The sequence below is a fragment of the Harpegnathos saltator genome, unplaced genomic scaffold (assembly GCF_003227715.2).
Source record: "Harpegnathos saltator strain DR-91 unplaced genomic scaffold, Hsal_v8.6 scaffold33, whole genome shotgun sequence".
Lineage (NCBI taxonomy): Eukaryota > Metazoa > Arthropoda > Insecta > Hymenoptera > Formicidae > Harpegnathos > Harpegnathos saltator.
Genome location: NW_020230128.1, coordinates 539,327 through 554,812, shown reverse-complemented (window position 1 = coordinate 554,812; position 15,486 = coordinate 539,327). Strand labels below are relative to the sequence as shown.

Genomic DNA, 15,486 nt, shown 5'->3' with positions numbered 1-15,486 from the left:
TAAGTTTACGTTACGAATTATTACTGTAAAACGGGGTGGACAGATGGGAGAGAGAGAGGGGGGAGGGAGGGGGAGGGGATGGGCGCGCCAGAGAAACAGACAAAGACAGAGAGAGAGAGAGAGAGAGAGAGAGAGAGAGAGAGAGAGAGAGAGTTTATCTGTAGTGTGAGCAAAGCGCGCACGGGCATAGTTGTGTTTTGGAACATGTGAAACGACACTTCGTGTTATTATTACGAACTGCTTTATTTATAGAGACGACATAAAAGCACGTGCGTGCGTGCGTGTAAGTGTGCGAGTGATTGCATGAAGAAGAGAGCGAGCTGGCGAGAGAAAGCGAGAATGATCGATGCGAAGAGAAACAAATGCGAAATCATGTTAGACGAAGGAAGAGAGAGAGAAAGAAAAAGAAAAGGAGAGAGAGGCAAGACGCGCAAGGGATGTGATTAGGAAGGACGTCGAAACTCTGCCATCGCAAACGATCCCGGACGGGAACACCGGGGTATGGAAGTTTCCCTCCCGTGAGGATGGGAGAGCGGGGAGGGTGGGGAAGTATGAGGGGAGCGAAAAGCATGTAAAAATAAAAAAATATATAAGTTTTTTTTTTCTTTATACTCCGAGCGCGGACGGGGTGGCAGGGATTCGTGGCTATGCCGTTGAGTGTAACTCACCCTTTTTGTTTGTATAAAAATTAATCGAAATTTAATTAGACTATTAATAACTGTTCGATTACTGTAAAACAATGAGAAACTTTACCATTAATTATAAATTACAAAAAACTTGAAGCACGACGGACATTTTTCACTTTTCCCCTCCCTTTTTCCTCCTGAAGGGCCCGGAATCAACGATCAGGAGCGCAATGGATTCCCGGATTGGCAATTGAGAGTAAGTAATGCGTCAATTGCGAATGCCTCGCTGTTCTTTAATCAGTGTGTGGCGCGCGCGCGCGCGCGCGCGCATGTATCATGTAACAAGCAGGTCAAAGCGCTCAGTTAAACGCGCGGCCTATGATGATATCTGACGCACGTTCCGCCATCGCGATGAGAACTGAATTCGGTGTGCCGGATATTGGAAATGGCACTACGCTGGCGTCCATTATCCTTAATCCGTTAACGCCTTTTACCCTAGAGAGAACAACAGTGCACTTTTATTATAATTACCACGGTGGGTTCTAACGGGTCAACGTTCACCGGCGCGAAGGCCGTCATTACAGTATAAGAAGGAACAGTAGGTTCACTCGGTGGCGGTGCTTTTGATCTCAGGTGCTACAAGACCGCCATGTTACTGGTTGTGCGAGGGTTATAATTTGAATGACAATGAATAGTAGCTAAAACAGATTTATTGCTGTTTTTTCAATATTTACTGTCAAATCTATAATATACGTTATAAAATAATATAAAAATATGAACTATTATTGATATAATATGTTAATGATATTATAATTAATAATATATAGCATGTTACTAATTATAATATAGAAAGATATGTATATATACACACAGGGTGCTAAATTTCAAACGTAACAGGTAAAAAATCTCGAAAACTAAATGATACTGAGGTCCGCCTCTTTTTTATATTGTATCGTTTCGAAGGGGGCACATTTTGATTGAAAAAAAAATTTAACACTTTGCAAATTTAAATTTGCACTTTTGCAGTTTATTATACAACATTTATACCCACCTCTTTCGTTCATTTTACTGATTTTAATGAAACAACAATATTATATTAAAAATTCGGTCATATGGTTAATCGTTGCTTACACTTACACATTTTGACAGCTATTGGCCGCCGTATTGTTGGCTGTGCAGTCAACAATACGGTCATGCGCGACAAACGACCGTTCGCACTATTTTGTGCTGAGTGAACCTATTGTTCTTTCTTATACTGTGCCGTCATCTCTTTCACCTTAATTCCTCGTCCACAACCGCGTCGTCGTCGCCGTCGTGCGCGCCTATTCGGCATGTGCCGCACGGGTGGTGGCTCGTGAGACCGGCGATCCTCATGACGCACTCCGAGTAATCGATGTCCCGATAGTCCTGCCGCAAATGACGACACTCTTCCAAGTCGGGCACGTGAGCCTCCGCACCGTACTCGCGAAAGAGTTTCGTGTCGAGAGTCTCCAGCGCGAAGGTTATAGCTTCGGGGGAATAGCCGAAATTAATCACACCATTTTCGCACGCAAACACGTGACTGGGTGTCCTTTCTTCTTCCGCTTCTCTTACGGTCCGTCTGCTCAACGCAAACAAGTTGCTTCGCGAGAACAATCGCGGTTACCTACCTCGGTGGGTGCACGTGACGTCACGGGGGTCCTGGAGGTATGCCGGGTTGATTTTCGGCGGATCGCGAATGTTGGTCGAGCGCAGCGTAATGTTTCCGCGACTCTTGGGTTGCAGACATGACACGAGGTAGATGAAGCCCTCGTGCATGCTGTCGTTATACGATGGAAACAGCGACCTGTACGCCTAATCGACCGCGAACGTTAATCTCCTTGAGTCGACGCACTATTAAAGATGTGCCGACTATTCGAATCGGAGTTCTTACTGTTCAGATCCGAACTGTTCGGCGACCTCGAATTGCGGATTCGAAAATTTAAATATATTCCAGACCCGGCAAGTAAAGAGGTTTAGTATCGATTTTTAGCTAAGGCGATGTTTTTCACGACTCTTAAGAGAAATCAATTGATGCGAAATTGAATAATTAGAAAAGACGGTGGAAACGATAAAGTAACGACCACGTTATTATTTTAATCACAAGAAAGCTAAGTACCCGTTCCAGTTAAAACACGTTCTGTGCGCATTTATTGTTTCTATTTTCATTCTTCGATTAATAAGCGTGACGGACAAATAATAGACACAAACGAGAGAAAAATGGGTGGTTATGCATATTAAGGGACACTTCGCCGATGACCTTGAACTTCGTATATGTTGTCGTGTCTCTGAGTAACTTACAAAAAGTTTCAGTCGACGGTCATTGTTTATTAAAGAGTTATTAACAAAAGAAGTTTCATTAATCGAGCGTAATTTTTCGACACTGTACATTTAACACCTAAAACTTGTAGAAGGTTACTTTGGAACACAATATATATGAGCGGGAAAGCGCTCCCTCGCACCGCCTCCCCAAAAAATCCTAACTTAATCTAACTTATTGCATCTTTACATATTGTTGGGCGTTGTTGAAAAGATTAAAACCTTTAAAATCCACGCCCAACAATATATAAAGGTGCAATAAATTAGGTTTGATTAGGATTTTCTTGGATAGGGGGTGCCCCTTCCCACTAGTATGTACTATTTAACATTTTTTAATGTACATCCGAGATTTAATGCATGTTCGAGATGTATTATATTGAATATGCAAGAAGTTGCATTTCATTTTTCCTCTTTCGACCACGGATAATTTTATAATAGTGGTTTATATAACGAAATAACAAATATCGATCTTAATTCTACATTAAATGTAGAAACTCGTGAAGTAACATCTTAACTTCAAAGTTCGAGATGTATTGAATATACAAGCAACACTTGCTTTGTTTATAAACAGTACGTGTCTCTAAGAATGCGAAGTGTCTCTAAGAAGCCTCTTCTCTGCTCACATATGTATAAAGTTTACCGTACCTAAATGTACACTGTGTCAAGAAATTACGTTCTATTAATAAAACTTCTTTCGTTAATAACTTTTTAATAAACGATAACCACCGACTGAAACATTTTGCAAATTACTCAGAGACAAGTTCTTGATAACATATATGAAGTTCAAGGTTATTAGTGAGGTGTCCCTTGATATGCATAATTACCGAAAAATATTCAGTTGAATAAAACAATCTTCTAATGAAACATGAGCGATTCAGAAATTCCGATTGGAGTTATCAGAATTCAGTCCAATTAAAAATTCAGTCTAAATTACCAAAATTTCAGGTTAACTTGAATAGAATATTTCAACAGATACATTCAATTGGAATTTTTGAACCGTTTATATTTCACTAAAAAATTAGTTCATCCAACCAAATATTTTGCAAATATTTTTGTACAGTGATCACTGCGAGCGAAATGTCAATCACGTAACGAGCTACCTATTTTTGCCGAGAATGAAGACTAGAAGACAACAAACAAGTGCTAGTAAACAATTCTATTTTACAAAAATCAACGTTTGTTCACCTCGGTTTCAAAATTCGAGATTTTCTTGAGCAATTTCTCCTCCGTGGAAGCCACTCCGAAGAGAAGGAGACCACTGTTATTAGCTCGCCCTAATCCCATTACACCGTTAGTGGCCAACCATCCTTTGACATGCAACAAAGAAAAAAGATACACTGAGAGGAAAGTATTTGGTATTTGTAATTATAGTCGCATAATGATAGAATTGTAGCCAGAAGAATTATTTATGTAATAAGTATCATTATAGTGTTAAAACGATAATAACTATTTATGTGTATCGTAACTACTATTTTTCTATTGGAAGAGCAAGAAGATATTGTCAAGGCCAGAAATAACTATAATTTTAGTAACATTAACTATTTCTTTTTCTCAGCGTATACGATGGGATTGAACCGTCAATTGGACGTCGCAAATTGAATCGCCGCGACTTTATCGACACGCAATTCATGATGATATTTTACCGGTTCCGAAGGCGAAATAATTGAACACTTCCGGCAAGGTTTGCAGCTTCACGAGCGTGATACTGACGCGCTCTCGCAGATTCACGTAAACCGGTACATTTAGATGGTCAAACAAATTCCGGCCTACCCCTGGGAGATCTCGTACTATAGGTATCTGCAAGAGCGGACAAACTGTTTCACTCGAAGTTGAAGAGGTATACATACGAATTTGGTAACGCTGAAATTATCTTCACCTTGTGCTTTTCCAACTGCCCGACAGGCCCAATGCCGGAAATCAAGAGTATCTGCGGAGTGTTGACGGTGCCTGCGCAAAGGATCACCTCTTTCCTCACTTCGACTCTTCCAACGGAGCCATTTTTATAAATTACTTTAATACCGTTGACCTTGTTATTCTTGAAAAGTACCTGTTTTCATCAAAACAGAAAGAAGAGAGAGAGAAGAAGGAAGAAAGGCAAAGATAGATATGGGCGAAGTTCGAAATGACAGGAGAGATAGATAATTATCTCGACAATAAATTTTCTACTAGGTCGTCGAGGCAAATTCGCTTTTTCTTCTCTTCTTTCTCGTGAGATGCTTCATTGAAATGTTACATACAAAAGTACAAAGCGGATATGCATACAAATGTAAAATATTAAAGACAAGTAAGACATGCATATATAAACCCGAAAACCAAAATCTTGAAATTTAAGAAGTAGGATAACGTTCCAAAACATGCACAATCCTGAGAAAAAAGTACCAAAAATTCAATCGCTAAAACTAAACACCGGAATAATTTTCCGAAATACTGAGAGCATGAAATATGCTTCCATCGCAAAATTATGACAAAATTAATACACATTGCGTTGTTGTACGTCGCATCATTATAATTAAGGATGTTTATCTCAAAGGATGTTTAGTCCAAAAGGCTTTGGACTACATGCTTTCGTTTGTCGCATACAGATAACGTATACCGTTTCTATTACATCAGTTCTAAAATTTGTTGGCCACACTGTGTGTATATGTATATACCATTGAGTACTTTGTTTATTATTTGGCATTTTACTTGGCTGTATATCTTTCAAATTGTATAAAGTTAAATGAGATAGCAGGACATTTTGTTAATATGACCCCATAAGAATACTGATAAATACTGTCTCTTTTTCGAAATTTTTATACCAAAGTAATTATGTCGATAAGTCGATTCTAATCTGTAGTCTACTGTTGCACTCATATTTACACTATATTGCTGTTGTTTTTGGCAAATTGTGTTTCCTAACAAGTAAGTCAATATTCATATTAAAAATTCACAGTTATATTCATTATTATTCCCCTTCTAAAAGTTCAATTTGAATAAATATATAATTTCAGAAGATTGCCTGTATATTTTAATGTTCGAGATTGTAATTGTTCGAGATATGATCCCTCATTTCTTGAATTTCTGTAGATCTTTTTTCTTTCGGGATTATGAACGTTTATCAAGTACGAGTGTTACGCGTTTCGGCACTGTATAAGAACTCCTTACTTTCGCGACGAACGTGTTCATCAGGATGTGTAAGTTTTTACGATTCCAAGCCCTCTGCAGATACGCATGGAATGTGCTCCATCGAGCGCCCTTCTTAGCGGTGTACATCGCTTTCCGCAAGGATACATTGTCCAACTTCAAGCTTTCCTCGGCCAGTACGAAAGCCTTCGCTAAGTACTCCTCTTCCGGTATCGGGATCACGTTCATAATATCGGATACTTTTTGGAAATAGGGAAGCAAATCGGCATGCGACCAGCCCTTCGGCCATCGCTTGTAGTCCTCGGGTCTCCCGAAAGAATGAACGAGATAATTAAGCTGCCCACTTCCACCCAGTCCTTTCCCCCTCGGCCAGTTTTGTCTCTAAACAAACGTGCTTGATAAAGTCGCCCGCCACGTGTCTCTCGGAAATATACATGGAAGGTATTCAGCGTAAAATCAGCAAAAGTATTACAAAAGAGCACGAGACGATTCATGATAACTCGGCGCGATCTCATATTAACGTGCATATTATTATTATATTTCCATAATTTTATAATTTTATTATTATCATTATTATTATTATGACTGTTATTATTATTATATTTTTACAATTATATATTATTGTATTGTTGCTTTTATATTATTGTTGTTATTATTAGTATTATTATTATTTAGTATTATTGGTATTATTAGTATTATTATTATTTGTTTGACGACCATAGCAATCGGCAGCCGAGAGTGACATATTTTCGTAAGTCATGTCTTACGATAAAGAAAAGGGTTGAGCTCACCGTAGATTGTTCTCACGACTTTTTGTTTCACGGTCGAATGAAAGAAGTAGAGCTTTAATTACATAGTTGTTGAGCCCTCGGGACGAGAAGACTTGCGGCTCCGTCTTGTAGGCCCAATCGACCTCGGTGCCTTGCATCATCGGCGCCAAGAGCGGCAAACTCGATAGCCAGCCGAAGTGTCCGCCGGCTTCCACGAGTAGGACAGTCACGTTCGACATTTCCGAGAGCCGTGACGCGATCACGCAACCGGACGTACCAGCGCCGACTTCAACCCAGCAGCAACGAGAAACATAAATTACATTGTTGACAATTCGCAAAGCTTATGCTCCGCAAAGCAAAGATAATTCGCAAGAATCTGCGGTTCGTTTTCTTCGGCGCAATGCCATGAATGCCGGCGAAATGCCGAAGCGTTATTGTATTGTATATTAACTTTACGAGACGTTAGTCGAGATAATATTCATCGTAAATCAAGCGAATCGCACCGAAAAGTACGAACTTGAAAGTCGAGAGTCGAGATGAATTAGATATAGAAATTGGTGGAAATGTATATAGTTTGCGTAAACATCCGTTTAATTATTGTCTACTATGTTAATGAATTTTTATTAGATGCAAAAATTATAGAAATATAGGGATAATTACAAAAATATCAGAAATTGGACAAAAACTTGATGGAAACTCGTTCAGTAGTTGAAATATTATCGTTTATCATATAACATGTGGGCTGATTCTTTCCAAGATATTTCTTATGCTATGTCTCGCATTAATTTCAAAATTTTTCTATTAACAAGCATGCACAAAAAATGATATAACATATTACTAAGGTAAATATATCCACATTATGATTACATCAAATTTGATTATTAATAAATTGAATAGTTCTCCGTTCATTTACTGTTCTATTTTTGTTCAGCAAATTGTTTTAGGTTTTGTGAATCTTTCGTGTGAAGAGAAAATGTTATTTTTTTATTAAATTTAAAGGATTCTAAATAATTTTGCTTTTCAGTTTCTGGGTAAAAAGTAATCTAAACTCGATCGAAAGGTAACCTAAATTGTACCTAACTGTCCAGTAGTTGCATTAAATTTTTATCTCAGGGAAAATTCTCCTTTTTCCTTTCCTTTTTTTTATTTCATTGAAGCATTCGCGAAGGAAAGCTGCGCACTAAAGCGCTCTCGTATTTCAAATTTCGTTTGTGTGGAGAAAAACCAGAGAAACGCGCAGAACTGATATTCTTCGATGACTCTTATTTCAAAATATATTAATTTAGAGTAACGTGATTTGTCATTGCGAAATGGGGCGCGAATACTTTTTTATTAAAAATCGATGCAGTCTCTCTCTCTCTCTCTCTCTCTCTCTCTCTCTCTCTCTCTCTCTCTCTCGGCTAATTATTATCAGGAGCAAGGAAGCGAGAAAGAGGAAGGATGATCCTGGAGTTGTGAGGATACTGCCAGTGAATCCGATAAGCGGTAAATTGGGAAGCGAACTCACCGACTACGTAGTCGTAATACGTCTCAGGATAATCGATAACACTGACTGGCTCGCTGAAATAATAATGATAGAACAAAGACGCCAGCAACACGACGATTGAGATCAATACGTGGCACCACATGATTTCCCGTCGAAAAATCCCTTGCCACTTAAATGAGAGATAGAGAGAGAGAGAGAGAGAGAGAGAGAGAGAGAGAAAAAGAGAAAAAGAGAGCACCACGTCCTGTCGACGATCGCTTCTCGATGTTACTGAGCGTGCGAACGTAGTACCTCGGAACTGTGACGTCTCTACGCAACACTGTTCGATTCCAATATTAAATTAGTAGCCTTCTTTTTCCGTTCGTAATCGATACTTGTCTATAAGTCCTGTCATAGCTCGAAGCAGTGCGCCAACGGCCGATGTACCGTGGTGGCGTTTGTAGAGATGAGAGAGAGAGAGAGAGAGAGATTGGATAATTCCACATCATTTGATCTCACCGTTTATTGATATTGTTTTTCGGCGCTTCGAATACCTATTTCGGATTTCCATCTGCAAGATGGCCTTTCACACTTCGTACGATATAAATGGTTAGGTATTAGAAGCAAGAATAAATTCAATATCTTTATTATAATTGTGTGCTTTCCTTTAGAGCACAACAATAGGTAACCTTGACAGTATTCTTTAAAAAAAGAAAAAAAGGAACAAACGAGGAAAGAAAAGAAACATTTATCTTACATTTATGGAATAATATATGGATTGCATTGCAAGGGACATTTTTCTTAAAGTTGCTGATGTCGCCTGTGCTTCTCACCGTGACAGTATAAAAGTATTTTATGAATTATTGTATCCACATGAAACATATTCGCTCATGTTAATTATTATAATTATTTAAATATTAATGTAATGAAGAATGTAAGAAGAAAGAAACAGATAATAAAACATATATATATATATATATATACATATAAATGATAATATATATATATATATATATTTATATATATATATACATATAAATGATACTAAACCTACTATTTTACCTGCGAATATAACAAAGCAAGTGGATAGTAAAATAACTGAAGATTTAGAAACATAATAAGAAAATAAGAAGAGTAAAAAAATATACTATAATGCAAGCACTTCCCAAAAGGGATACGCTACTTGTCGATTGTATTCGTGACGCCATTTATGAATTTACGAACGGAACTTTATCACTTTTGCCAGATAAGGGAAGAATGTAGATACACAAGGCGCGATCGATTTTGAAAGTTGACAGTTCGGTCAACCTTGTCGAATAACCAAACATTATTTCACAAATGGGAAGTTATAATTAATTATGATTCTCATCAATCTTTAAGAAATCGATAGTTTGCGTGGAAAATGGCTACGAGTTGCGCAGAAATTACCTTCTGTAAATAACGCGAATATTGTCAGCCTGCAAGTCTCTCTTCCACAGCTGCTCGATCTTGCTCTAGGGACGCCAGAAATGAGGCAATAATGAAATATATAATTACCAATGCCGCATTATCTAGGACAAAGAAACTGATGAAATTATCGGTTTCAGATCGGCGCAGTTATTTCAATATCCTTCATAATTTCCTTCAAGTCTTGTTGCATTAGATAGATTTGTAAGCTACTAAAATGGAGTATCGCGGCGAAAATGTAAAACGTATTAAGATACGATTAAATTCAACCGTAAGTCGACTAAATCAGCAATATACAATGACTGTGTTTCACGTACGTTTACGCGAGGATTGTTGCGGACGATGGTAACGTTCTTGAAGCCAGAACCTTTCCTTCGTCTTCAGGAGTATAGCGTTACCGATAGTATCGGCAAAATATCCCAACATATATCAGAAACTGACGGTACAAGGGTTGAAAATACTTGCGAAAGGTACGTACAAGGTAGACCTTACGAGAGAAAAATATCTCAAAGTTTTATATTTTTTTTTATACCTATTGAATTTAATTTATTTTACCATTTAATTTGTTTTGTATCCAACCGTCAGCTGAGAATGACTCGAAAGTAACAAAAGGTATGAAGACACGAATAAGTCCTGAGAAAAACATCGAAACTGAAATGATTATATTTGTAGAACCCATTGTAGATGGCTCGATCTCTACGATATTGGAATTTAAATAACTCGAGCAATCTGTACACTGGTAGAAAAATATAGTTGAATTAACTATAATCTCACTATATTTTATAGTTCATTTTGGCGTCAATTATATTTTTATAGTTCGTGGAACCTGCAAAATATAGTAGAATAAACACAAATATACAGTCAACGATTATCTTAAATAATTGTTTAGTTACTTTTACCACATATATGGTAATTTCTCATTCACAAATATATGAGATTTAATATTCATATAGTTACATCTGTCATCAAATATTCTGGTAATATTGACTATATAAAAGAGTTACTTCATCTACCATTTTATATTTGTATCCATACAATAATTTTAGTTTAACTTACTATAATTCTTAGTAAAAATATTATATGGTTGGTTATACTATGCCTATATTGTAATTATTACCGATATTATGGTAATAATTACTATAAATATGATATTTCGGACTATAATTTAGTTTAGTTTAGTTACTATAGTTTAGTTACTATATCATTATAGTTCCAAATATCATATACTTTTCTCTCAGTGTATGTACGGAGTAGATAATTAAATTAATACTGTTTCTTTCTTAACAGTGATAGAAGATGACGTAATAATTTTAATATCGACAGGTGAAGAAGCTGCAAAATAAAGTTTCAAGCTTTAAAGGAATTATTTACAACTCTGGAAGTGATGGAATATCTAAGAAGCAGATTGATGGATCCTGTCGCGAATATGTGGCTGTTTATTAATATCAATTAAAGACTGGAAACGAGCGAAGATATCGATAAGATACACTGTGCTTGTTAATCCCGTAAGTTTCTCGCGAAAGATGTACACGCAAAGATAGAAGGTAAAACGGATAAATGTTTCTTTTCAGCTGACAATAATATTGCAAGATGTAATGAGAGGTAGTGTCGGCGCGATAGCGGACACTCGATAGATGATTGGATGAAGTCGAGAATGAAATCGCCAAGACGGGACAAGAATTCAGCGAAATTCATGTGATCGCCGACAGTTTAATTGAAAATAATCTAGTTACTGCTGATAATCGTGCAGATGTTACACGAGAACCCGTGGTAATAGCAGAAATCGCAGCGACCGACGAAGCGATCGTACCATTCCGCAAAAATGGAGAAACGACGGAGAAGTTAGCAAAGCAGCAGCCGATGTTCCACGGCGAACGAATGCGGATAACAAGCTTTTATATTAGATTGTGATAACTATATCAACCGCTTGTAATCGTGTGATATGGCTGAGGGGAAAATACCGAAAATAATTAACTGATTAGAGATGTACTTAGAAACTACAGATATAGCAAACATCCGCTACGACGTAGCTGCATTGAAAACGGATACGGCTAAAATACAACGGGAACTGCGAGATCTCTGATTTCTTTTTGTTTTATATTGTTCTATTCTTCTTGTAAAGCTTCTTGTGTTGCTAACGTTTGAATGTGTAATAAGAGAATTTCTTTTAATAATTATCAGATAATACATTTTTCACTATTGGATATATTGCAAAACTCATCGACGTAAAAATTATTTGTTTAGTCATTAATGGTCTATTTACTAATAGTACTATTCATCAGTACTATACATTTTTCAAACACTAATTTTGTTCCGTACGACATGTGCGCCGGGCTACTTCCGCCGGCACCCCGCGCTTAGTACCAACCGCGGCCGTTACACGGCACGCCCCGCGATTCCGCTGCTCGCAGGCAAGAATTCGGCTGGCCGAGGATATAATCGGGCGCAACTGCGAGCCTCGCGCCTTCGCATGGCCCAACGCCGATTGTGGCAAATCTACGTACCAGCTCGGTATGACATATCCACCGTTCTCTTCTTTACCGACGGTGTCGTCTCTCTAGACTTTCCTAGAGCGACCTTTTCTTATAATTTGGATTCAAACCACCGCTCTATACACTCTGCTGAGTTGAAGGCGGCGCCGATATACCCTGCTGGGTTAAGGCTAATGGTTCGGATCTTGGTGAATTCAAATTTACATGTTTGCGGCGTTGCCGCGCATAGTCTCAGGAGCAGCTCGGCCGCCTTAAAGCTTCGAGCTCAACTTCCCAAGCGTCCGCGCGAGACTTTGGTGATTTTTCAGAAGTGGCGGCTCCAGCCGCTCCTTTAGAACTTCGAGCTTCTCGTTCCAAGCGTCCTCGGGACCTTGGCTCCTTTGTCAGGAGCGACTCCGGTCGTCTCCTTTTTAGAGCTTTGATATAGACATACAGTATGAACTGCGCTCAGGATAGGAAAATATATATGCAACAATGTGGTTAATGTACGTTGTATTAACATTTCTAAATACCGAAGGCGCACATAATAGTTGTGATCCAAAGTAATACTTGAAGAAACCTTAAGAGTTTTACCGATTTTATGTATGTCAACAGTATTGTCGTTTTGAGACTTAAAAACTGGTTTATCGAGAATAACTTTCGAAGTTTGTAATGAACAAGTATCATCTTAAGGTAGACAGTTTGCATTAGCTGATCCTCCGATTTGTGCAATAATCAATAACTACTTGAATGCAGATTGAAATTGTTCGGCAGTCAGATTATTGCATCTGCCTTGAGATCTAATGGTTGAGAAGAAGAGCTCGACATGATCTTGAGAGAGTTTGTATGTCAGCAAATACTTTCTGAAGCTGACCATTTATCGAATATAGTGACATTTTCTGAAGAGGTCATAAGACCAAAGAAACCCGTTTTTTGTTTTAACTCCAAAATCAGTTTATCACCATCTCTAAGTGTACTGATGTAAGTTTTGTATAACCAAATATTTGATCAGATTTTGGCAACATTTTATTTATGCATTGCTTACTGGGGGGAACCTTTGTTATTAGGTCAATCGGAAAGTTCCGTCCGTTTTCATGCAAAACGTATGGCTTTATTTAAGAAACAGAATGAAAAAGTACATCAATCAAAGTATTGTCCATCGTTAGCGATGATTTTTTCCCATCTTTCGGTCAGCAAACGAATTCCGCGGTGAAAGAATAACTCATCTTTGGAGGCTATCCAGTCAGAAACCCATTTTTCGACGTTTTCATAAGAATTGAAGCATTCCTCAGTAAGTATGTATGCCATCGACCGAAACAAGTGGTAGTCGGAAGGGACACAGTCTGGTGAATAAGCCGCATGAAATAAGCGAAGTGCTTCTAACGTTTCCTTAACAGATTTTGTGACGTGAGGCCGAGCGTTGTCATGAAGCAAAATCGCTTTATGCCGTCTCGTTTTATATTCTCGTCGTTTTTCGTGCAATGCTCGGCTCAAACGAATCATTTGTTCTCTGTAGAGATACCCTGTGACTGTTTGACCACTTTTCAACAGCTTATGGTACAACACACCCTTCTGATCCCACCAAATACAGAACATTGCCTTCTTTCCGTGAATATTCCGCTTTGGCGTCGATGTTGAGGGTTGGCCGGGATCGCAAATAGTTTTTCGACGTTTGGAATTGTTAAAATAAATCCATTTTTCTTCCCCAGTGATGATACGATGTGAAAACTCCTTTCTTTATTGCCTAGCGAGCAGAATTTCGCAGGTGGTTTTTCGCCTTTCAATGTCTTTTGGCTTCAGTTCATATGGGACCCATTTTTCTTTCTTGTAAACCTTTCCTAAGGCTTTCAAACGATCGGAAATGACACATTGAGCACAATTTAATATTTCTGCAAGTTGATTTTGCGTTTGAACACGGGTTTTCGCCCACCAATGCCTCCAATTCTTCGTCTTCGAATACTCTTGGCCATCCAGAACGCTCTTTGTCCTCTACATCAAAATCACCAATTTTAAAGCGTCGAAACCATTCTCTGCATGTTTTATCGGAAGGAGCATTATCACCATAAACTTCTAAAAGCATTCGATGAGCTCCAGCTGCAGTTTTCTTCCAATTGAAGCAAAAGATTAACACTTCGCGCAAATGACGCTTATTTGGCTCAAATTTCGGCATTTTCGATGCAGTAGAAACAATGTTATAGATGCAAACTACTTTACTTTTATGTACTGAATCTTATTGACAAATGTCAAAACAAACTTAAGCTTCGTTTAGACATTACAGGTTAACGACAGCTCTAGCTATAACTATTTGTCGCTAAACGGACGGAACTTTCCGATTTACCTAATACTTTTGTCGAGAATTGAGGAGATCAAAAGAATTATTCATAACGTGACAAAACTTTTCTGTGGCTTCAGATCCAATAAACTCGGGATGTTTTATGTCACACCTTGAAAGATTTAATGCGTGAGCTGTACTCGCGCTGAACATCTGTGTTGCTAATTTAGCTTTCATTTTTTCCTGGGCCCAGTTTAAATGGTATTTTCTGATTTTCGTGCTATATTCTTTGAGCCATCTCGTAGCAAATAATCATATCTGCATATTTTTTCACGTGTACTTAATTATAAAAGCTCGTTATGGAGAACAAAACAAGAACACAACTTCAACTCGTGCCAGCAAGATGTACAAACTTCTGTATATTTCACATGACCTGATTATATAAACACGGACTGCCAATAGGCCTGTTCCATAACTTCTTAACGACAATATTACTGACATGATGTATCATTGCGCATCTTTCCTGCCATATATTATACTTGTGCAATGACAGTGTGTTTTAAATTAAATTTCTCTGATTCACGCTTTTAGAAAATTTTTAAATTCTTTTAATTCTTTAAAATTGGAAAAATAAAAACTTAATAAGAAGGAACAGTATTAAACCAAAACAAAATATAGTTACTCTTATAATTATAGAAAAAATTAATATTTATCTGAATTTTAAGGTCTTGATATCATCCGATGAAATAGTAGATCCTTTTGAATTCTATAATAGGTTTAGCTTTAAGAGAAGTCTCTCAGATTCAGTTTGGAAAGTCTAGGAATCCAGGAATTAGGGATGAATAGAATTTTTCTATGTTTTGGTCAAGTTCTAGATTTGAATTAAGATCTGAAATTATTAATTATTAATTATAAATGAATTAATAAATAGTCCTTCTGATGAATAAATTCATTCTGAAAGAAAACAACTTCCTCC

General features: G+C 37.7%; 1 protein-coding gene across 1 annotated transcript; it reads right to left on the bottom strand.

Annotated features, from left to right (window-relative positions):
- Window positions 1–328: 328 nt before the first annotated feature.
- On the bottom strand, window positions 329–8,601 carry LOC105188204 (neither inactivation nor afterpotential protein G). Its single transcript, XM_011149548.3, has 9 exons — window positions 8,364–8,601; window positions 6,940–7,142; window positions 6,108–6,467; window positions 4,840–5,010; window positions 4,607–4,760; window positions 4,149–4,270; window positions 2,276–2,459; window positions 1,903–2,134; window positions 329–1,121 (listed from the first exon to the last, which is right to left on the bottom strand). The coding sequence occupies exons 1-9, from the start codon at window positions 8,482–8,484 to the stop codon at window positions 986–988; spliced, it is 1,683 nt and encodes a 560-aa protein (XP_011147850.1). The 5' UTR covers window positions 8,485–8,601; the 3' UTR covers window positions 329–985.
- Window positions 8,602–15,486: the final 6,885 nt, after the last annotated feature.

Coding starts and splice junctions, on each gene's coding strand:
- LOC105188204 (XM_011149548.3), bottom strand. CDS start 8,484: ATGTGGTGCCACGTATTGATCTCAATCGTCGTGTTGCTGGCGTCTTTG. Junction 7,143..8,363: donor GTATTACGACTACGTAGTCG/GTGAGTTCGCTT, acceptor GCTGGGTTGAAG/TCGGCGCTGGTACGTCCGGT. Junction 4,761..4,839: donor GGCAGTTGGAAAAGCACAAG/GTGAAGATAATT, acceptor CCGCTCTTGCAG/ATACCTATAGTACGAGATCT.